The 24,721-nt window shown below is 37.7% G+C and overlaps 1 protein-coding gene across 2 annotated transcripts in view; it reads left to right on the top strand.

Moving 5' to 3' along the window:
- The window catches only part of PEX3 (peroxisomal biogenesis factor 3), a 41,999-nt gene extending 20,620 nt beyond the window's left edge, over window positions 1–21,379 (top strand). For both annotated transcript variants that reach the window (XM_002714856.5, XM_051854260.2), the window contains exons 4-12: window positions 2,399–2,442; window positions 4,940–5,064; window positions 5,357–5,423; window positions 5,531–5,585; window positions 6,124–6,292; window positions 8,460–8,530; window positions 14,094–14,216; window positions 16,558–16,654; window positions 20,469–21,379. In XM_002714856.5, the coding sequence (XP_002714902.1) occupies window positions 2,399–2,442; window positions 4,940–5,064; window positions 5,357–5,423; window positions 5,531–5,585; window positions 6,124–6,292; window positions 8,460–8,530; window positions 14,094–14,216; window positions 16,558–16,654; window positions 20,469–20,552 (835 nt within the window). In that variant the 3' untranslated portion in view covers window positions 20,553–21,379. The remainder of the gene's footprint in view (window positions 1–2,398; window positions 2,443–4,939; window positions 5,065–5,356; window positions 5,424–5,530; window positions 5,586–6,123; window positions 6,293–8,459; window positions 8,531–14,093; window positions 14,217–16,557; window positions 16,655–20,468) is intronic.
- The last annotated feature ends 3,342 nt before the right edge of the window (window positions 21,380–24,721 follow it).

Genomic DNA, 24,721 nt, shown 5'->3' with positions numbered 1-24,721 from the left:
CTCTCTCTCCCCTTCCGTTCATATCAAGATTCATTTTCAATTTTCTATATATACAGAAGATCAGTTTAGTATACATTAAGTAAAGATTTCAACAGTTTGCACCCACATAGAAACACAAAGTGAAAAATATTGTTTGAGTACTCGTTATAGCATTGAATCTCAATGTACAGCACATTAAGGACAGAGATCCTACATGAGGAGTAAGTGCACAGTGACTCCTGTTGTTGACTTTACAAATTGACACTCCTGTTTATGGCATCAGTAATCTCCCTATGCTCCGGTCATGAGTTTCCAAGGCTATGGAAGCCTTTTGAGTTCTCCGACTCTTATCTAGAAGAATCAATTCTGTCTCTTCTCTCTTTTCTCTTCTCTCTCCAATCTCCCCCAAACTTACCTTCCCTCCTCCCTTATCTCTTCTCTCTGTCTTCCTTTCAAATAAAAACTTAGACAAAATGTTAAACTTTTTTTTTTTAAGATTTGTTTTATTTATTTGAAAGAGTTAGAGAGAGAGGTCGAGACAGAGACAGAGGTCTTCCATCCGCTGGTTCACTCCCTAGATGGCCACAATGGCCGGAGCTGTGCTGATCCAAAGCCAGGAGCCAGGAGCTTCTTCTGGGTTTCCCATGTGGGTGCAGGGACCCAAAAACTTGGGCCATCTTCTACTGTTATCCCAGGCCATAGCAGAGATCTGAATCGGAAGAGGAGAAGCAAGGACTAGAACTGGCACCCATATGTGATGCAGACGCTTCAGGCCAGGGCTTTAACCCGCTGCACCGCAGCACTGGCCCAAAAACGTTGAACTTTTTAATACTGATACTGTTGTTTTGAGACTATTGTACATAGAATGAGGAATGAAGCAAATTAGTAATTATGTTTCACTGATTGCAGTGTGGGCAAAATGAAGTACAGATGTAAAATCGACAAGATTAAGTTAAAAACTATGTGATCCAGCCAGTGCTGCAGCTCACTAGGCTAAACCTCCACCTGTGGCGCCGGCACCCCGGGTTCTAGTCCCGGTTGGGGTACTGGATTCTGTCCCGGTTGCTCCTTTTCTGGTCCAGCTCTCTGCTGTGGCCTGGGAAGGCAGTGGAGGATGGCCCAAGTGCTTGGGCCCTGCACCCGCATGGGAGACCAGGAGGAAGCACCTGGCTCCTGGCTTCAGATTGGCATGGCACGCCGGCCATGGCAACCATTTGGGGGGCGAACGAATGAAAGACCTTTCTTTCTCTCTGTCTCTCTCACTGTCTGACTCTGCCTGTCATTAAAAAAAAAAAAAAAAAAAAAAAAAAAAACTCTGTGATACAGGACCAGTGCCGTGGCGCAGTAGGTTAAGCCTACACCTGCTGTGCCAGCATGCCATATGGGCACCGGTTCTAGTCCCTGTTGCTTCTTTTCCAATCCAGCTCTCTGCTGTGGTCTGGGAAAGCAGTTGAACATGGGCCACATGCTTGCACTCCTACCCCTGCATAGGATACTAGAAAGAAACTCCTGGCTCCTGGCTTCAGATCGGTGCAGCTCCGGCCTTTGCGGCCATTTGGGGAGTGAACCAATGGAAGGAAGACCTTTCTCTCTGTCTCTTCCTCTCACTGTATAACTCTACCTCTCAAATAAATAAATAAATAAAATCTTTAAAAAAAAAAAAAAAACTCTGTGATCCAAATTTTTAACTGCAAGTATCAGTAATAATTTAATATTTTTAAATACATAGGAGTATAAATAATACAGATACACATATTTACTGGCTTAATCCACTAAAAAGGATTAGAAATAATGACCTATCCAGTAGCAGGGAACATACTTAACTACTGTTTCACACCAGAATTCTTGGAGAAAGAGGTAATTTCAGATCTGTAGTAAGAATTGAAAAGGATGAACCCGGAACAGATTTGGTGTCAGAAATTGAGGAAGCCACCAAAAACTAATGGTTAATGTCAGAAGGGTTCAAGAGCCAACCTAAGTAGCCTTCCAGTCATCAAAGTTGTGCAGTTTGAACATGACTAAGGATAACTGTGGGGCATTGGGACACATCAAGTATTTTAAATTCATGTGTTTATAACGACACTTTTAACAAGAAAAAAACACCTCATTTACTTTTGAAGGATTACAAAGCCCACTTCATTATTTGTAAAATGGTAAATAAAGGAAAGAAATAAACATTTTTCATGCTTTGCCTATATGAATTTCTAAAACATGTATGCAAGCACTCAGAAAGAGGGAAGAGACTGGTAGAATATACACCAGTGAAAATGGTTATCATTGGTTAGTGGAATTATATTTGTTTTTATTGTATGTTATGGTCATTGCTTTCTACAGTTATCCTATATTGTTTTTAATTTAAGAAAGTAAATATAGATCAAGTTTTCTATTATACTAAATTATTATTTTCTGATCTCTTTAGGCCTTCAAACAAGGTAGAAATATGGGAGGACTTGAAGATAATAAGTAAGAACATATTCTGTGTGACGGAATCCCTTAAGATAATTATAAACAGAAATTTTTGTACTGTAATATACTTCCTCATAGTGGTGTTATCAGAATTAAATAAAATAATACTTATAATGCAAGTAGATTGATGCCTGGCCATAGAAAATACTTGGTAAATAGTTATGGTGGTGATTTTACTATTGTCATAATGATAGGTAAAATTTCCTGGACTACACATGCCAATGTTTTCACTGATTTCTCTAATGTAATACTTTAAAAGAAGTTTTTACTACAAGACAAATAGTAACTTTGCTTTGATATTATATGTAAACTTTTGTTAGTGATAAAAATTTGAAACAGAGCTTTCTGGGGGTTGTGTATCTGCCTGTGTCTCAAAACTTCATATCATCAACTATTCCTAGTTTCCTATACATTCAACTAGTCCTATCAACTGAATGATGCATATGCCTTACCTACCTGAAAACAAGTTAAACTTCTAGTACCCTGTGTTTCCTTTCAGCTATTGTACTTTCTCACACTCCTACAACCAAAGATTTCTACATTCCCTTACTTCTTCACTCCTACTCTCTCTTTGACACACTACAGCTTGGCATCCACTCCTTTATCCTCACCCACACAGATCTCACTGGGATTAGTAGTAATTCTTTGTTCCTAAATCCATTACACATTTTCCTCCTGCTAGATCCCTAGACAGCAGCCAATACCTTTTCTCTCTCCCTGTCTTGAACATTCTGTTCTGTACTGCTGGGAAATCTATCCATGGATTTTCTCCTGTCTTCCTATACTTTTTTTCCTCCAGTCCTGTGAATTCATCCTTTTTTGCCTGCCATTGAATGCTGGAGTTCTATATTCAGCCTCCTCCTCTTACTCTAACCTGGCTATCAAAACCGCTCAGAGTTCTGAGGCTACAACCAAAGCTTCTGTGCTTTCCATTCCTTCCTTGTTTTCTTTTCTAAGCCAATAACATTGAACTCTCTTACCCAATATATTATATATTTTTTGACAGGCAGAGTTAGACAGTGAGAGAGAGAGACAGAGAAAAAGAAAGGTCTTCCTTCCGTTTGTTCACCCCCTAAATGGCCACTACAGCTGGCACACTGTGCTGATCTGAAGCCAGGAGCCAGGTGCTTCCTCCTGGTCTCCCATGCAGGTGCAGGGCCCAAGCACTTGGGCCATCCTCCACTGCCTTCCCAGGCCGCAGCAGAGAGCTGGACCGGAAAAGGAGCAACCGGGACAGAATCCGGTGCCCCAACCGGGACTAGAACCCGGGGTGCCAGCGCCACAGGCGGAGGATTAGCCTAGTGAGCTGCGGCGTCGGCCCCATATATTATTTTTTTCAATTAGAAGATACCTAATCTACTTCAAACAAGTTGTAAGGAGATAGATTATGAAATGTTTTCTTTTTTATTTTTTAAACTTTTATTTAATAAATATAAATTTTGAAAGTACAACTTTTGGATTATAGTGGTTCCCCTCAATAACCACCCTCCCACCCAGAAACCATCCCATCTCCTACTCCCTCTCTCATCCCATTCTTCATTAAGATTCATTTTTAATTATCTTTATATACAGAAGTTCAACTTAGTATATACTAAGTAAAGATTTCAACAGTTTGCACCCACACAGACACACAAGGTATAAAAAATACTGTTTGAATACTAGTTTTACCATTAATTTGCATAGTACAACACATTAAGGACAGAGATCCTACATGGGGAGTAAGTGCACAGTGACTCCTGTTGTTGATTTAACAATTGACACTCTCATTTATGATGTCAGTAATTACCCAAGGCTCTTGACATGAACTGCCAAGGCTGTGGAAGCCTCTTGAGTTCACAAACTCCAACCTTATTTAGACAAGGCCATATTCAAAGTGGAAGTTCCCTCCACCCTTCACAGGAAAGTACCTCCTTCTTTGATGGCCAGTTCTTTCCGCTGGGATCTTACTCACAGAGATCATGAAATGTTTTCAATTGGTATATTTTTGTACTTGAAACAGTTACAAATATATTTTTAAAAGTCATCATATAGGGCAGGCATTTGGAAAAGTTGTTAGGATAAAAAAGACAAAAGCTGCTTGGGATAACCACATCCTGTATCAGAGTGCTTGGGTTCAAATCCTGAATGCCCTTTCCATTCTAGCTTCCTTCTAATGCACACACTGAGAGGCAGCAGATGATAACTCAAGTACTTGGGTCCTTGCTACCCACATGGAAGACCTAGATTAGGTTCCCAGCTCCTGGCTTCAACCTGGCCCAATCCTGACTGTTATGGGCATTTAGAACTGAATCAGTGGATTAGAGATCTCTTTCTGTCCGTTTGTCTACCTCTTTTTTCCTCTGTTTCTCTGCCTTTCAAATAAACCAAAATTAATGAATTAATTTTAAGAGTAATCTTATAAAAAATCACCATAAGGATGCTTTATGATTTTTCCACAGTTATTGGTGTTTTAATAACAGTACCAAATCCAAATGGTTTTCTTTTTTCTATGAAGGTTTCACAAGAAGTATCGTGGCTGTGTACAGTACTTGTATGCTGGTTGTTCTTTTGCGAGTCCAGTTAAATATAATTGGTGGATATATTTACCTGGATAATGCAGCAGTTGGCAAAAATGGCACTGTAAGTTTAATAGATTTAAAGCAGATATTGCCCTTCCTTTCAAGAGGTTCAAAGTTTATTATTTATTTGGATAATAATTTCTATGAAAGAAATATATTTATATTTCCTGTGATTGTAAACTTTTAGCATTAATACTTTTCATCTTTTGATACCAGACTCCCTGATATATCAAAGAATACTTTTTTGTCCTATCATTCTAGACATTGAAAACCTCAGGTCATATTATGGTTAAAATGTTACTTCTTTCCTAACAAAACCATTGATAATTTAACCTTATTTCTGTTTTATACAGACTGTTCTTGCTCCTCCAGATGTCCAACAACAATATTTATCAAGTATTCAACACCTTCTTGGAGATGGTAAGATTTTTATTTGTGACCTGTGTATTTATTTTAATTCATTTATTTGTGTGATTGAGGAGTTTTTTATGTGGGCATAGCTTTTCAATGCGTTTTTCCTTTATTAGGCCTGACAGAATTGATCACTGTTATTAAACAAGCTGTGCAGAAGATTTTAGGAAGGTGAGACGTTTTCTGACTTCTTGATTATGGTGAATATAAGATAAGTTCGAATTGTTCAAGTGAAGCTAAGATTTCACAAACAGTAGCTTATGAAATTCTCTCTGTAGTCTAATACAGATAGCACCTTGGGGTATTGCATTGTAAAACCCATTTCTTCATCAGAATCAACCTTTTGATACTACGGGGAAAGTTTTAATATTTCCCTGCTTACTTATTGATTTCCAAACATTAGAAATATTTGGATCATGAGATAGAAGTCCTCCTTTAAAATCTTTGGAGGCTTTTTCCTTCCACTTATACTAGTAATATATACAATTTCAATAGAAATTTTCTTATGAAATCTTCAGCAAGCTTTTTCTTGGCTCTGTAATAATGACCCTTAACTGATCACTGATTTCTTAATTCATTCTAGTCCGGTCAGCATTTTCAGGTTTGACTGGATAAAAAAAGATTTCAGATAGTAGCCTATTAAGAAGAGTGTCTATAGGATGTGTTGTACAGTTTCAATTTATTCTGATTCCCTTTTCTCCATTTCTAGTGTTTCTCTTAAACAATCTTTATCTCTTTTGGACTTGGAGCAAAAACTAGAAGAAATCAGAAATCTTGTTGAGCAGCATAAGTCTTCTTCTTGGATTAATAAAGATGAATCCAAATCTTTATTATGCCATTATATGATGCCAGATGAAGAAACTCCATTAGCAGTTCAGGTGCTTAATTCATACCCTTTTAACCAAACCAATTATTCTATATTTTTGAAATTTGTTACTATCTCTTTAAATTTAAATTTCTGACTCTCTTGAAAGGTGATAGAAAGATTTATGTTGTAATAACTGAAATTAAACTCCATTAATTTAGAAAACAAACTGCAGTGGTTGCTAATTTCTAGTTAGAATCACTGATAATTTTATATGCTTTTTGAGTAGTTATAATATGTGCCAAGGGATATAAAATGAATATACGTTAGGACTCAAGAGACAAAGTGAATACTGCTTATTTGTATAAGAGAAGTATAGAGAGCACAGAGCAAGAGCCAGTTTTGCAAGATTATCAAGAGCTATATATGCCAAGATAAGAAATGTGAATTTAACTCTGTAGACAAAGAAAGATAAATTTAACCTGACTAGTCACAATCACATTTGGTTTTTAAAATAAATAGTTGTAGGGCCGGCGCCGCGGCTCACTAGGCTAATCCTCCGCCTAGCGGCGCCGGCACACCGGGTTCTAGTCCCGGTTGGGGCGCCGGATTCTGTCCCGGTTGCCCCTCTTCCAGGCCAGCCCTCTGCTGTGGCCAGGGAGTGCAGTGGAGGATGGCCCAGGTGCTTGGGCCCTGCACCCCATGGGAGACCAGGAAAAGCACCTGGCTCCTGGCTCCTGCCATCGGATCAGCGCGGTGCGCCGGCCGCGGCGGCCATTGGAGGGTGAACCAACGGCAAAAGGAAGACCTTTCTCTCTGTCTCTCTCTCTCACTGTCCACTCTGCCTGTCAAAATAAATAAATAAATAAAAATAAAATAAATAGTTGTAGTATGATAATGGACTGAGGACATTTTAGTCATCTAGTTGAGAAACAAAGAAGGCCTGTCTAATAATTATCAACTGTGGTATTGCAACACAGTGGTGTGTGTCCTAAGCAGTTATTACATATGTTATCGTTTAAAAACAGTAAAAATGCCACAGATTACAGGTTATAGAACTCATTTTTTAAAATTAATCACTTTTCGTTTGTAAACTGGATTAAACCCATTCTTTGTAATTGGGAGAAGCCTCAGAACATAGAGGTCCCTATGCCATGCCTCAGTATGGCAGCCCTGTAGTACATTTAAGGGGTCCCTGTGATTGAAGGGTAGAGTCTAAACTACTAAACAAGGACAACATGTAAGACAGAATTAATGGGAAAAAATTATAGGAGAAAACTTACGAAACAGAATCACAAAGAGCTGTAGTAAGAAAAACATTTAAAAATTGCTTTCTGGGGCTATAAAATAATTTTAAATTATCCAAATTTTAAATTTCTTTTTTTTAAAGATTTATTTATTTATTTGAAAGTCAGCATTACACAGAGAGAGGAGAGGCAGAGAGAGAAACAGGTCTTCCATCCACTGGTTCACTCCCCAGATGGCCGCAACGGCCAGAACTGCACTGATCTGAAGCCAGGGACCAGTAGCTTCTTCCTGGTCTCCCATGTGGGTGCAGGGGCCCAAGGACTTGGGCCATCTTCTACTGCTTTCCCAGGCCATAGCAGAGAGCTGGATTGGAAGTGGAGCATCCGGGACTAGAACTGGCGCCCATGTGGGATGCCGGTGCTTCAGGCCAGGGTGTTAACCCACTGCGCCACAGCGCCAGCTCCCCAAATTTTAAATTTCAATAGTGAAACTAAAAACAAAAATGACTCAAAGGAACAGGTGAAGCGAGGAATGAACAACTGTGTCTTACTGAACGGAATTAAAACCTGAAATAGATTGAAAGAACACACAGAGCCTCTGATAGACTGATGACAAAATGCATAGCCTCATAAAATTTCTTAGTTGTAAAACAACAAAAACTAATCCCAAACCTTTGCAATCTCAAAGCCCATATTTTTTGCTGTTGTTCTTGGTTTGTTTTTTTTTTTTGTTTTTTTGTTTTTGCTTTTGTCTATATATGCTGGAACTCAATCCAAGAAAGGCCAGATAAACAAAGATCTTGAAAAGCATGATTTCACTTTGATTCATATTTTAAATACTATTCACCGGTGCCTATGTACATAAACCTTTTGAGTTTCACATTTTTTGATTTTTGAAAGAGTTTTAGATTTCCTGAACTCTTGAGTCTATAAGATTATCATATCCCTATTCTGATAGTTGAAATGCTGAAGGATGGCATTTTAATTTTACAGGCCTGTGGACTTTCTCCTAGAGATGTGACCACTATTAAACTTCTCAATGAAACTAGAGACATGTTAGAAAGGTATGTGTACTGCATGTAACATGCAAAATATGTTTATGTTTCTAATGAACTTAACATTGTTTTGTAGTTTTTCTAAAACATACTCAATATGATATCATGTAATAGAGTTTCCTGCCTAAACTGGAAGGAAGCAGGAATTTTTTTCATTATACCCATGATTTGCCCATCTACTTCCCAAACCTACAGATTCTGGTATTGTGGTTGAGGAACCAGAAGGTAGTTAGCATGTCTATTTTGAAAAAAAGCTTTCAGAGGTAATTCTGATGTACCCTGTATATACTGGTAAATGTGTAACAGCCGACTCTTCAAGGAAAAAAAAAATTAAATTGCCATAGCAGATCTCAGGCTACCAGTTTGAAGTCCTTGAATCCCAAATTGGGGAATTGGGAAGAGTTATCTTTGCAAGCCAGCACTAGCCAGCTTCAGCTAACTTTCAGTTACACACGCATGCCTACAAGTGCTCAACTGTATACATATACATGCAAACCCAGGCACAGACCCAAACATGTACACTGCATCGTAAGAACTGTTTGCCCTTTTAGGAAAGACTATAATGTTCCTAAAAACTTCGAGTAGTAAAACTTTCACATCTTCCCTAAATTGAATATTATTACTTTTTAAAGTCATCTAAAAGAGAGCCAGGTTGTTTAAAATGGAAGAAAAACCAGATTATTCATTAAAGTCCCTTTTAAATTGATGATACTATATACACTTGTGGGATAATTTAAGCCTATTTTCTGTATTACTATTTTCTGAGGAAATGATATCCTCTTCCAATAATTTTTTGTGATCATCAAGGAAATCTGCAATTTTTCCTTCCTTCTTTCCATTTTTATTTTTTTTATTTGAAAGGCAGACACATAAAGAGAGTCAGACACATCTCTTATCTGCTAGCTCATTTCCCAGATGCTGAAGAGCCAGAAACTCAGGCAGGTTTTCCACATGGGTGACAAGGACCCAACTACTTGAGCCATCAGCTGTTGCCTCCCAGGGTGTGCATTAGCAGAATGGAATCAAGACTCAAACCCAGGCACACCAGTATGGGGTGCATGTGTCCCCAAGCATCATCATAGCCACTGTGCCAAATTCCTATCCCTGCCTTTCCTTTAACCATTAGTGTTTCCTGAGTGTTTGTTATTATTTCATCTTCAGCTACCCCAGACAGTTAGATCTACTCTGCTTTTACTATTATGTGTATGCTAAAGATTCCCAAACTTTTTTTTTTTTTTGACAGGCAGAGTGGACAGTGAGAGAGACAGACAGAGAGAAAGGTCTTCCTTTGCCGTTGGTTCACCCTCCAATGGCCGCCGCGGCCGGCGCGCTGCGGCCGGCGCACCGCACTGATCCGATGGCAGGAGCCAGGAGCCAGGTGCTTTTCCTGGTCTCCCATGGGGTGCAGGGCCCAAGCACCTGGGCCATCCTCCACTGCACTCCCTGGCCACAGCAGAGGGCTGGCCTGGAAGAAGGGCAACCGGGACAGAATCCGGCGCCCCGACCGGGACTAGAACCCGGTGTGCCGGCGCCGCTAGGCGGAGGATTAGCCTAGTGAGCCGCGGCGCCAGCCGAAGATTCCCAAACTTTACAACCTCAGTCCTGTACTCAGAAAGTGGTGTGGATTGAGGATTCTGTATGTTCTGTATGTCAGCAATAAAACTAATTTGTTCATATAATTATTCATTTATCTCATGGAATAATTTAGTCATCAACTATATATTGGCCATCTATTGCGTATTAGGACTTGTGGTAGATATTAGCTCCTCAGCCTTCCTGGAACTTATATTTTAATGGCAGAGAATAACTGCATTGATGAAACACAGAGAGTGAGAAAATGACCACTGGTGCTGTTTTTCAGGTTAATCAGAAAAGTCCTCTCTGAGGAGATATCATTTGACATTTGAAAGTTGAACTAACAGTATTTGTGGAATTATTTGATGTGAGTTGTGAAAGAGGAGGCAGAGATGATTCTTAGGTATTGAAGCTGAGCATTTGAGGAAGTAAGAATTGCCATTTATATTTCGGCCTTGTTGAGTTTGAGAAGATATAAAGATATAAATTTGGATATAATCAACTGGTATATGGTATTCAGAGTTACAGAGATGGAAAGAAATAGAAGCTTTAAACAAGACTGAATCATAGACCATATCACAATTAAGAGTTTAGGAAAGGAAGAAAGAACCAGCAAAATAAGCTGACAGGAGCTGCCAGTGAAATAGAACACCAGAAGAGTGAGGTGTCCTAGGAGACAACTGAAAAAAATATTTCAAGGAGCAAACTGATTAATTGAGTCAAATGTTTCTGAAAGGTCAGATAAGGACAGAGAAATGACATAAGATGGGTCAAGATGGTGATCTTGCTCAGAAGTTTCAGAGGAGTAATGGAGATAACCTGATTCGAAAGAATTAGAGTTGAAGTAGAGACAATGAGGATAGGAAACTATTTTTTTGCTTTGAGAGATAGCAACAAATTGGATAGTATTTGAAGGGGAATATGGGATCCAGAAGATTTTGGCTTTTTTTTTTTTTTTAAGATTTCCTTTATTTATTTGAGAGGTAGAGTTACAGACAGTGAGATGGAGAGGCAGAGAAAAAGGTCTTCCTTCCTTTGGTTCACTCCCCAAATGGCCACAACAGCTGGAGTTACACTGATCCGAAGCCAGGAGTCAGGTGCTTCTTCCTGGTCTCCCAATCTGGTGCAGGGGCCCAAGCACTTGGGCCATCTTCTACTGCTTTCCCAGGCCACAGCAGAGAGCTGGATTGGAAGAGGAGCATCTAGGACTAGAACCTGCGCCCATATGGGATGTCAGCGCCGCAGGGGGAGGATTAACCCACTATGCCACGGCACCAGCCTCGAGATTTTGGTTTTGGTTTTTAAGCATTTTAAAACACACCTTTCAGTAGACTAAACTCCATGAGATTAATAATTTTTCACTTTTGAGTTCATCTATGTATCCTTTGCTCTTAGAATAGTGTCTTGCATGAAGTAAACATTCAGTAGGTGTTTAGTGAGTTAACTGAAATTGACAGAAGAGGGAGAAATTGATGTAGAAAAGCAGGATAATTTTAGCAAAGAGTCTTGAATCCAGAAAGGAATGAGATTCAATATACAGTAAGAAGGATTGGTTTTAGGAGTCAGGGAGCATTGGCTAATGATAGGTACAGATGTAAGGCAATAAATACAGTGGGGACAAGTAAGTTTATGGGAATTCTCATTGCTTTTATTTTATATGTATATGAAATAGGAAGCCAGGTGACTTATTTCAAAAAGCTACCCTCATTTCTTTCATTGGCCTAAAAATGAATTTACTTTAATGAGAATAGAAATTAAAATTTTTGAGCATTTGGGCTTCAAACATTGTTCTCTACTGCATTATATTTTTACTGATTAGATGGGTACTATAATGACGTTTTTTCTTCAGTTTATATTTACTCAGTTTCCATCCCCTAATCATTTTGTTTTTCCTTGAACTTTTATCATATCCCTTTAAAAGAGAATGAAATTGCTATAATCTAGCAATTCCACTCCTAGGTATCTACCAAGAGAAATGAAAATACATGTCACAAAAATAAGAGATTTCATAATAGTATTATTCATACTAGCCAAAAAGGAAATAACCCAGGTGTCCGTCATCCTCAATGAATAATAAATTGTAATATATTCATAAAATGGGATAACAGTTAGCAATAAAAAGGAACAAACCTTTGATACATGCTACAGCATTGATAAACCTTAAAAGTCTTATACTAAGCAAAAAAAGTCAGGCGTCAAAGACCACATGTTGTTTGATTCTTTCTATGAAATGTCCAGAAAACTATAGCAACAGAAAATAGAATAGTGGTTATGTAGGATTATGAATGGGATTGGGATTGGCTACCACTGGGCATGAAAGGTAATGAAAATTCCTGCTGGTGCTGTGGCATAGCGGGTAAAGCTGCCGCCTGCAGTGCCGGCATCCCATTTGGGCACCAGTTTGAGTCCCTGCTGCTCCACTTCCTATCCAGCTCTCTGTTATGGCCTGCGAAAGCAGTAGAAGATGACCAAGTCCTTGGGCCCCTGCACCCACATGGGAGACCAGGAAGAAGCTACTGGTCTCTGGCTTCAGATCAGTGCAGTTCTGGCCATTGCGGCCATCTGGGGAGTGAACCAGCGGATGGAAGACCTCTCTCTCTCTGCCTCTCGGACTTCTCTCTCTGTGTAACTCTTTCAAGTAAAATAAAAAAAAATTTTTTTTAGATTTATTTATTTATTTATTTGAACGTCGGAGTTACACAGAGAGGAGAGGCAGAGAGAGAGAGGTCTTCCATCCACTGGTTCACTCCCCAGATGGCTGCAACAGCCAGAGCTGCACTGATCTGAAGCCAGGAGCCAGTAGCTTCTTCTGGGTCTCCCATGTGGGTGCAGGGGCCCAAGGACTTGGGCCATCTGCTACTGCTTTCCCAAGCCATGGCAGAGAGCTGGATCGGAAGGTAAAATAAAATAATATTTTAAAAAGAAAATTCATAAAATTAGATTTTAGTGATAATTGTACAACTACATAAATTTACTAAAAGCTATTAGCATACATTTTAAAGGTGTGAATTTTGTAGCATCTAAGCTTCTGAAGGGAGAGAAAATGGCAGAAAAGGTAGATATGTGCACATTGTGATTTCAAAAGCTGAACATAAATAGACATTTTCCAACTTTCATAGTACTTTTATAATTATTTTTGTAAGAGTTTTTACGAAGTACTAACAGTATAAGGAAAGGAGCTTGAACTTTAAGATCAAAGAGGTCTAGGATCATATTTGAGCCCATTTACTAGTTACATGGGCAAGCTTCTTCATCCCTCAAGTAACTAGTTTCTCATCTATACTGATAGTAATAATTTCTATCTCACTGGGTGTCCTGATAGAGTATGTAAAACCAATAATCTGTGACTATGAAGGGTTTCAAGAGTTTCCTCAAGAGAACTAATACCAGTGCTGATATTTAAAAAAATACACCGTTAAAGCCCTAATATTAAAATCTAGTGATGTAAGTGAATATTCTCATTATGTTGTGCTAAATAATAAACTCATTCTTATGCTTAATTTTTTTAAAAATTTATTTATTTATTGGAGAGTTAGTTACAGACAGAGAGAGGGAAGGACAAAGAGATCTTCCATCTGCTGGTTCACTTCCCAAATGGCTGCAACGGCTGGAGCTGAGCCACTCCAAAGCCAGGAGCCAGGGGCTTCTTCCAGGTCTCCCAAGTGGGTAACAGAAGCCCAAGCACTTGGGCCATTTTCCACTGCTTTCCCAGGCCATCAGCAGAGAGCTGGATTGGAAGAGGAGCAGCTGGGACACAAACCAGCATCCATATGGGATGCCAGTGCTGCAGGCAGAAGCTTAACCTACTACGCCATAGTGCTGGCCCCTATGCTTAATTTTAAACTGCATCTCTTTGATATTTTTGTACTGTTTTAAGCTATAAAAAATAGATTTTGAATAGTCAAAATGTTGATGACTCTGAAAGGAAAACATAATTGCTGAAGTTGTTTCCTTTTCCATTGGGAATCTGAAAAGTAACTTCTTATTTTTTTTATAGTCCTGATTTTAGTACAGTTTTGAATACCTGTTTAAATCGAGGTTTTAGTAGACTTCTAGACAATATGGCTGAATTCTTTCGACCTACTGAACAGGATCTGCAACACGATAACTCCATGAATAGGTAAGATGACATCTAAAAATGTTATATTCATGAATGCTCTTAAAATATTGCTTCAGATATGTTTATTTTTGTTCTAGTTTTTTAAAAATCTTAGAGAATAAATGTGCTTCGCTTTCAACAAATTAAACTCTGTTAAACCAGTAACTTCTTCATTAGCATACACTCCTTCCAAATTCAATATTAAAACTTGCATTCTTCCCAAAAGCTTTGCCACTAATTACGTATTGAAATATTTAAATTGGGAAGCTACCTTTCTATAAACCTGATTCCAATTGTTTTTTTTTTAACTCTTTAGAATACAAAGCTTACAATGTACTTACATTTTATTCTGTTGTGTAATGTACTGCAAACTATTATTGGCCTATATCATTCAGTACTTTGATCATTATAATAACCAGGCATTCATGTTGTAGACTCCCATTTGGTTAATTATCTCTTTATAGTTCTAAATATAAGTGTAACCCTTTTCAGTCCTTAGTATAAGACTTGGGAATTTTTAGTTAGGACAGTTGAAATTAATTTTAAACTAATTATTACTAAGTCATGGTTTCATGATGACAGAAGATGCCTAAGAGTTTAATATATCTTTATCCCCTCAACCTGGGCACCTTTGGTCTTATATTAGAATTTATATACTTTAAGGTTGTCTGTTTTGCATGTTTTTATATTATACTCAGTAAATAATGCATTCTAAGTCAATGTTGACTGACTATAAAATCATCCCTTAAAGTTTAGGAAAATAGCATGCAATACGATATGCATTGTGTCTTCAGAAAGTTCATGGAAAATGCATATTATGAAAAAACTGAATAAAATATGAAAATTTTGCACCAAAATAAAACTTACCTTTTTAAAATATATATTTACTTATTTGAAAGGGTTAGAGAGAGAGAGATTGATTTTCCATCCACTGGTTAACTCCCCAAATGGCCGCAACAGCCAGGTTCTCCCACAAGGATGGCAGGATCTAAACCTCGGGCCATCTTCTGCTGCCTTCCCAGATGCATTAGCAGAGAACTGGATCAGAAGTGGAGCAGCTGGGATGTGAACCGGCACCCATATGGAGTGCCTGCATCACACAAGCAACTTAACTCTGCACCACAGGCTGATCCCTAAACTTACCTTTTAATTCTGTTTTTCATGAATTTTTTGAAATTTCCTCATATTTTTAGTATCTGATTTAAGGCTTAAAAAGTATCCACTGCACACCAGGTCCTTTGCTAAGTGCTGAGATAGTTAAATGAGTAAGATGATTATGATACCTAATTTCATTGACTGTTTAATAACAGAAAATAAGTACAAAATCAGGGAAAATTTTGAAACAAGCCACCAAGATACAATGAAAAAGAATAATTCCTGATATCCTCAGGAATACAAAAATCTCCCCACTTCCTATTTTCAAGGATTTCTTCAAATCTCAACATAGCCTCAGCATTTTCATAATACTTAAAAAGAAATTTCTAGTGTACTCCCAGGTTGAATTGAATGAAGTGAGATATTTAATGTAAAAATACTAAGTCTATACAAATGTTTACTGAGCACTGACAAGTTAGAAAGTCATTGCTGTAGTTCAAGCAATAGAAAATGCTTAGCTTAGACTAGACTTGGCAATGGGGAGAGGTAGACACTTTTTTAAACAAATATGTAGAATTTTGGAGGGTATAAGCAGCAGAAGAAAATGCCAAGGTAAATGCCAGGATTCTTGCTTATACCACCAGATGGATAATGCTGTACCAGAGTATAAGGGAAAACATTCAACATTGATAGTAATTAAGAGAACTGCATACAACATGCCGTTTTCATGTTTCAGACATACAAAGATTAAAGAAAAAGATAATGCTCAATAAAGAAGTCCTCATGGAGCAGGAGTTCTCACACACTGCTAGGGAAGCAGAGGATTTTTGACATGTATTATAAACTTTAAAAAATTCATACTCCCTGAACCAGCTGTGTTTGTATCATGCAGAGATTCATTGTCACAGCTACAGGATAGATTACTATATAATCATTAAGAAACAATCAGATAAAAACATTAGAAGAACTTTTTTAAAAACAGAAGAATGCTTATAATAATAAAAATGCAAAATGGTATGCTTGTGTGGTTAGAGTTTTGTGCCAAAAGAAAAACGCAATAAAGCATAGTCATGTATAAAAATTACTGAAAGAAATTATCCATGAGGTCATTTACAGTCTTATATCTAGGTGATAAAATTATGTTTTTTTTTCTTTTTGATACATTTCTGTATATATTCTTCAGTCACTTTGCATTGATTTTATAATTAAAATGTTATATCTTTTGAAGTAATTTCATAAAGTAATTATTGCTGTAATTATTTGCCAGTCTTTCCAGTGTCAGCCTGCCTTTAGCTAAGATAATCCCAATAATAAACGGACAAATCCATTCAGTTTGCAGTGAAACGCGTAGTCATTTTGTTCAGGTAAGAACAAAAGTGGGGAGAGGGAATTATTAGAAACAAATTGTCTTCTGGGTGTGGTCATGTTTCTCTTATGTAAAATTATATTCCCTGCAGTGATACTTGTTTGAAAAAAAAAAAACAAAAACAAATTTAGAACTTGTAGAATGCCCACGAGAGAAACAATGTATCATAGCAAATTTATAAGGTTGGGAATATCTTTCCACATACTATAGTCCAGCACCTGTTGGACTCCATTTTAGGCTGGATGTATTTTAGTGATTAGTTGAACTTATCTAGCCTTAATCTTTTGCATTAAACTGCACTAGTACGTACATCCATCTTCTTTCTTAGATTTGTCTTGTGTAAAACTATTATGAAAAAGGATAGCTTTAACCCTATGTAGTCTTTTTTTTCTGAGCCATTTACAAACTTGGAAACTCTGAGTCAAAAAATTACTTGCAATATGCTTCAGTTGCAGACTGCTGCAGTCATGTACAGTGAGAAGAGACGCTGAGACCTTTGTGTAAAATTGCATCTTCTTAGTGTCTTTTGTCTCAGACAGCTGAGTATATCTTCTCTATAGACACTGTACTTATGGGAATGTGAAGAGTGCTGAGACTGAGGGCTGTATTTCTTCCTTTTGCTTTAATGGCAATAGCCTGTCCTTCACACGTGTATTTTCCCTCACTGTTCTCTTCAGCCTGTCATCATTCTCTCCTCTAACTGATAGGCATTGACATTGCAGAAGAAATAGTAATGCTGATACTATTTCACTGAATTTTAAGCTTCACATATGTACCTGTGTGAGAAAAAAAAAGATTGTAACTTCCAGCCTTCGTTTTATATATAACTGCACTTCTGTAGATGTCTCTGACTGTTCCTTTTGACAGATAAGTGGGAAATACAACCAAGTGTGAAACAACATCAGCCTTAATGATTATGTAATTTTACATATAACATTGTAGTTAAACTCTATATAATTGACAATGAAGTTTCAATCTAGTAAAAACATCATTGGTATTAATATTCAGTAAAATTTTTTAGTGTGACTGTAGATTAAATTTATATGCTAGACCATTAATTGATAAGGCTTCCCTCCATTTTTTAAACTATAATTTATATGAATTAAAATATCAAGTTGTCTTCTTAATAAACTACCATATGCTCCATTACTTCCATTAATCTGTGATACTTTTGCCTTGATTAGAATACTTTAATTAACTTAAATTTAATCCTTTATATAACTGCTGCTACTTCAACCTCTAAGGTATATAGGAGATCCTGTCGTGGAAATGCTTTCAAACATGAGTTGGCAAATTCTGTAAAGGTCCAGATGGTAAATATTTCAGGACTTGTACACTATGCATTTTTGTGTGAAAATAATTCAACTATGCCCTGCAGCATGAAAGCTATCATAGACAATATATAAACAAATGAGTGTGGCTGTTTCAATCAACAGAAACAGGCAGTGGAGGAATTGGCTGGCAGGCCGTAATTTGTTCACCCCTGTGGTATCAAATACTAGCATGATGGTATAGCTTGGAAAAGTAGATGGCAGAATCAGAAAACAACTGAGAAAGCAGAAATATTTTTTAAATATTTTATTTATTTATTTGAGAAGTAGAGTTATAGACAATGAGAGGAACAGACAGAGAGAAAAGTCTTCCCTGCACTGGTTCACTCCCCAAATGGCCACAATAGCCAGAGCTGTGCCAATCCAAAGTCAGGAGCCAGGAGCCTCTTCTGAGTCTCCCACATGGGTGCAGGGGTCCAAGCACTTGGTCCATCTTCCACTGCTTTCCCAGGCCCTAGCAGACAGCTGAATTGGAGAAGGAGCAGCCAGGACTAGAACTGGCGCCCATATGGGATGCTGGCGCTGCAGGTGAGGATTAACCTACTGTAGCACAATGCCTGCCTAGAGGAAGCAATTTTTTAATATTCTTTTTAAGTTGTTTCCAGATAACATAAGGAAAAAATTTTTGTAGTCTGAACAAACCCTGTGATACATAATTTTTCTTCATCTACTGACAACATCCTTTAAATTTCATCAGTAAACAGTAATTGAATAGATTTAAATTCCTTATTTTAAAGCTGGGATTGGCAAACTGTGGACTATGAGCCAAATTGGGCCAGCTATCTGTCTGAGTGAATTTTATTGTATGACATCTATGCAGTTGGTTTATGAATTGTCTATGTTTGCTTTTGTACTGTGGTAGTGTATCTCAAACTTATCCATACACCTCTACTATGGGGAAAAAATATCATCGTCTGCTGGTGTTTATATTAATGCATAAATTAAAAAACTATAAACTCATTGAGATTACAACTTTTTCTTAACTCAAAAACCAGAAATATTTATCATTAAATATAATATAAACTAAAAAATAATTCTTTACTGCAGTATGGCTAATGGCTATGAATTCATTGTTCCAAAGTGAATGTAGACCTGTCTACTACTGCTCACATTGTTGGGTATTCAACCTGCTTCAATACCAGACTTGCTGGGTACTTCAATCTAGTATAATTCTGAATTTACATAGTTTGGCCTTCATATGAAAGATTTTTCTACCTCTGTTCTTGTCTTGTTAGCATAATACACAGTTGAAGTTATGCCACTAAGAGCCATCAAGAACAGAAACATAAATACAAATGTCCTAAAATAAGGGACATTATTAGGTACTGTGTTTATCTTCAAAATTACACAGAATGTGTTTGAGTTTTCTTTCAGATTTTCAGAGAAATCAAAATGCAAAATATACCCTCAAATTTTTGGGCCCCTACAAGCGTATCTGTAAGCGTTGGCTTGAGAAATATTGACCCAGACTGAATACTTCAAACTGAATATACCAGATTCCCTAATGAGAGAATTAACAATGAGATAAGATCAGGACATGCCAAAGGCTCACTTGGGTTTTCCAATAACAGAGGACTCACAGGCCCATGCTTCTGACACTCAAAGGCTCTAACCTTTTCTGTCATGGACCCCTTCACAATCAAATGAAGCATGTGTAACCCTTTTAAGAATAATGTCTGTAAGTGCAGATAGTAAAACTCATAAGATTTTTAAGGCCTTCATCTATAGACAGTTTTCAAAATACCTTTTAAAGTTAAATTGGTGATGCAGCAATATTGCTTCTTTAGTCAAGCATTAAATAATATGCAATGATAATTCTAATAACTTCTACAACTGGAAATGTCTGTAATTTCTACTGAAGACAAGTCACACATCCTGCTAGTAGTATCAGTTTGTTTCTACATTCATACTTGAAGAAAATGCTCAATTTTAGAGGCTAATGAAAATAAAGGATAATAATTCCTTTTCCTTATCTTAGCATTTACAAATCCCTTGGTGGTCACAAACTATTTCTGTGAAGTATTTATGTTTATTTGTGATTTGTTGTGTGTGTGTGTGTATAATATGTACATAGTACATATACACATCATATGTGATATGTAGATCTAAGAAATATTATGCCTCAACCATGTTAGATCAACTTCCAGCAATAGTACCCTCAATCCTACACCTTTAAAGTGGTAAGTATTTATTCAGTAGACCTTGACTAGTACTTCTCATAAACAAAAACTATTTGAAGACTGAGGTTTTTTTTCTAAAAGTTACATTTGAATACTAGTAATACCATAACCCTACATAAAAGAACCTAAATAATAAGTATCCCCTATAGTTTACTACAAGAAACAGTATTTCGTAAATGATTTTCTCTTGGGTTTTGTCTACTACAAAACCTAAATCCAAATTCATTACTTGATTGCAGAATTGAATTCAAGTTATCTATGCCTCTTACAAACTGTAATGTTATATGGTTACCTTTACTAGGATCTGTTGATGATGGAGCAAGTGAAAGATTTTGCTGCTAATGTGTACGAAGCCTTTAGTACCCCTCAACAACTGGAGAAATGATTTTTCCTTCAAGAAAAACTATGATGGGATTCATTTAAGTATACACTGAATAAATCAACTATACTGAGAATGACAGTTTGTTACCAAAATAACTAATAAAAGTATATTATTAATCAAAGACTTCATTTCATAAGAAAATACATTCATTTGGCATCTTAATATATTTTTTTAAATTCATCAACAAACCAGTTTTTGTGTGCATATGTGAGTGCACACAGAGTACAAATATGAAAATTGTTAATAGTTTGTTACACTGTGGGTATTCTAAACTGACTATAATCTGATGTAGATACTTTTATATATATATATATATACGTACAGATATAGATATACTTGCACACACACATAATACAAAATGCAGTGTGCTTTGACATTACTACTGAAGAAAAAAATCTGTTTGAGAAATAGGTCTTGGATGTGTGAAGCTTCAGAAATGTGCTACTTAACTAATCAAACGGTTCCCTGGACTGCAGTAACCTGGAGTAAATCAGACTTTTATCTAGTTACCCTTCAAAGAAATAAATTATTTGTCTCAATTATACCTTAGTGAAAGACTTTTCTTATGGAAATCAGTGAATTTTAACCATTATTATTGGGTATTTTTTTTTTTTGCTATATTTTCCTTGCTATTTCTTTGCTGTTTTCTAAGGCATTGTTCAAAAGCCTTTGAAAGTTACATTTTGATTTAGAAGCTAAAATTGTGTTGGTGCTGTTTCTTCACAGCTCTTAATTACTTATTCATTTTTATGTAAATAATCTTAATAACTTACTTTGTATTGATTTCGAGTACAGTGGATATCTTATGGCAATAAACTATTTTAATAAAATACGATTCGTTGAGTTTATACTTTCCAGCCATTAGTGTATTTGTTCATAACATTTTTGCTGGTATTGTAGAAGAAAGAATGCTAGTTTTTAGGTTTCATTTTAACTGGTAATATATTTACTGATGCTTTCTTTTCCTTTTTTTTTTTGAAAAATTAAGTTTTTTTCAAAGATTTTTTTATTTTTATTTGAAAGGCAGAGGTACACAGAGAGAGAAGGAGAGGCAGAGAAAGAGAGAGAGAGAGGAGAGGTCCTCCATCCGCTGGTTCACTCCCCAGTTGGCCACAACAGCCGGAGCCCTGCCAATCCGAAGCCAGGAGCCAGGAGCTTCTTCCAGGTCTCCAACGTGGGTGCAGGGGCCCAAGGACACAAGCCATCTTTACGGCTTTTCCAGGCCATAACAGAGAGCAGGATGGGAAGTGGAGCAGCCGGGACTCGAACTAGCACCGATATGGTATGCCAGCACTGCAGGCAGCAGCTTTACCCATTACGCCACAATGCCAGCCCCACAAATTAAGCTTTGAAAAAGCTTAATTCATTGTCTATTAAATCTGTAGTTCTACATTTAGAAAGGTAATTAGGGCAAAATAAATAATTATATATCATATTAGATATATTTTCAGTTATACCAATATTTTCAGTAACATCATTCGATGTTCCTCCAGCATAACCTACAGATAATAGTAGAAAATAGAAAATGAATCATTAAGTCTCTTCTAAGTCCTGGCTATGCCTGGAGCTACCTGGTAGGGAGTCTATGTGCAGAATGTTTAGAAGAAGAAAAAACAAGTGCATAGGGGCAGGCGTGAGACCTATACATTAACATACTGACACACTGAGTGCCCACATCCCACATAGGAGTAGCAAGGTTCAATTCCTGGTATCTCCAATGCCCAGTTACTCCTTCCTGCTAATGCAGAACCTCAAAGTCAAAGGTGATGTCACTGAGTTCCTGTCACTCACAGGGAAGAATGTGAAACCTGGATTGCCCAGCTCCTGCCTTCAGTGTCCCACTACCATTGCGGACATTTGAGGAGTGAACCATTAAGTGAGAGCCTGCTCTCACTCTTTCCCCCTCCCCCTCTCCCTCTTCTCCCTCTGAAGGGAAGGGAGGGAAAGGAGGGAAAGAAATTTTTACATATGTATTGGAATGGGGAGCAAATGCTTCATTTCAAAATTTGGTAGAATATAATTATATTATCACTTCTAATAGATGAATGGAAACTTGCATTTTGGAAATTAGGGAGTGTGGGTGTATTAGGGCATGCATCTCTTCCAGGAGAGTTAATCCAGGATTTCATCCAAGGAAAATTTGAGAATGAACAAATATGGTCTTATAAGGATACAAGTTTGATTGGATGAAAAGTATCACCTGGAATCTTCTGCATCTGTGGAGTTGTGGCACTTGGAGAGATGGCAAGTTAAAAACACATCTATTTGAAGTTAATTGGTCTTAGGCATTACCTTGCATTCTAATGGTACAGGAAGAGCCCTCTTATCTGGGACTCTTAGTTGTTCAGTTAATCCAAAAAGTCATTTAAAGCAGGATATCATATATATATGTATACACACACACACACACACACACATATATATACATATGTATGTATGTATATATATTCTTAGATATTTTAATGCAAAAATATTCTTTGTCAATTTTTCTGCAATAAAAGCCCTGGCCTTTTCTCATTTTTCAACTTAGGTCCTCCTAGCCAGGGCGGTGGTCCCTACTGACTTTGAGTCTGGCCTAGAGGATTGGCAGGGGGCAGGGAGCCCACTTGGGCCCATGAATTGCTCCCCTTCCCTCACTCTATCACAGCACCTGGACTCAATCTGCCAAGACGGAGCACTGACCAACCCCTATCAGATAGGCAGCTGACTTTGGGAACCACATGACTATCACCTCACCTGCATGGGTGAGGTGCCTGGACACTATGGGCTCACCCAGTGCGGTTGGTTCTCCTTGGTAAAGAGGGGCTGAGGCTCTGATCACTCCAGCCAACACTATCATACTCTGCCCCCTGCTGATGATAGAGATCTACTACGCCCAGCTTGGGTATCAGCCTGGACTCTTGTCCCAACCTTGAGCACTAGCCAGAGCTCCCTGGCCCCACCCAACATACACCCCTGGTTATCCACTGAAGGAGCAGATACTCCACTAAGCCACAGGGGCATAGTTCAAAGATAAAATCTGACAGAGAAGAAAGCCAACAGGTGTTTCCACAAGTGCATAAAAATAAATGTAAAAAATACATGAACAAGGAAGACAATACAACTCCCCAAAAGGAACACAATAACACTTTAATATTAGAATGTGAGGATGAACAGTTTGATGAACTGCCTGATAAGGAATTCAAAAGGATGATCATAAGATTACTCAAAAACACAGAGAAGCAAATACATAAGTTAAAGAAATCCATACACAGCATGGATGAAAAATTCTTCCAGGAGACAGATACTGAAAAAAAAACCTGAAATATTAGAAATGAAGACTTCAGCCGGCACTGCGGCTCACTAGACTAATCCTCTGCCTGCGGCACTGGCACCCCAGGTTCTAGTCCCTGTTGGGGTGCCAGATTCTGTCCTGGTTGTTCCTCTTCCAGTCCAGCTTTCTGCTGTGGCCCGGAAAGGCAGTGGAGGATGGCCCAAGTGCTTGGGCCCTGCACCCGCATGGGAGACCAGGAAGAAGCACCTGGCTCCTTGCTTCAGATCGGTGCAGTGCCATTTGGGGGGTGAACCATTGGAAGGAAGACCTTTCTTTCTGTCTCTCTCACTGTCTATAACTCTCTCTGTCTCTCTCTCTCACTGTCTAACTCTGCCTGGCAAAAAAAAAAAAAAAAGTAAAAAGTACAATGGAAAGGCTTAGCAACAGCCTTTATAAAGCAGAAGAAAGAAATTCTTAGAAATAGACAAAAAATTATTCAAGATTTATGGTATACTATCAAGTGACAAACATATGTGTCTTAGGAGTTCCTGAAGGTGTGGAGAGAGAGAATGGATTAGAAGGATTATACAGTGAAATAATAGAAAAATTACATAATTTGAAGAAAGAGAGGGCTGTCCAAGTACAGGAAGCATGTAGAATTCCTAAAAGACATGATCAGAAAAAATCTTCACCACAACACATTTCAACAGTAAAACATAAAGAAAAGATTCTAAAATGTGCACAAGAGAAATGCCAGATTTCCTTCAAAGGATCTCCAGTTAGACTCATGGCTGATTTCTCATCAGAAACCCTACAGGATGGGAGAAAATGGAAAGATATAGTCCAAGTCTTAAAAGAAAAAAGCTACCAACCCAGAATACTGTACCCAGCAAAGCTCTCATTAATAACTGAAGGTGAA

This window comes from Oryctolagus cuniculus, chromosome 5 (assembly GCF_964237555.1).
Source record: "Oryctolagus cuniculus chromosome 5, mOryCun1.1, whole genome shotgun sequence".
Classification (NCBI taxonomy): domain Eukaryota; kingdom Metazoa; phylum Chordata; class Mammalia; order Lagomorpha; family Leporidae; genus Oryctolagus; species Oryctolagus cuniculus.
Note: the sequence above shows the minus strand (reverse complement) of the source record. Positions and strands in the feature narration are given on the sequence as shown.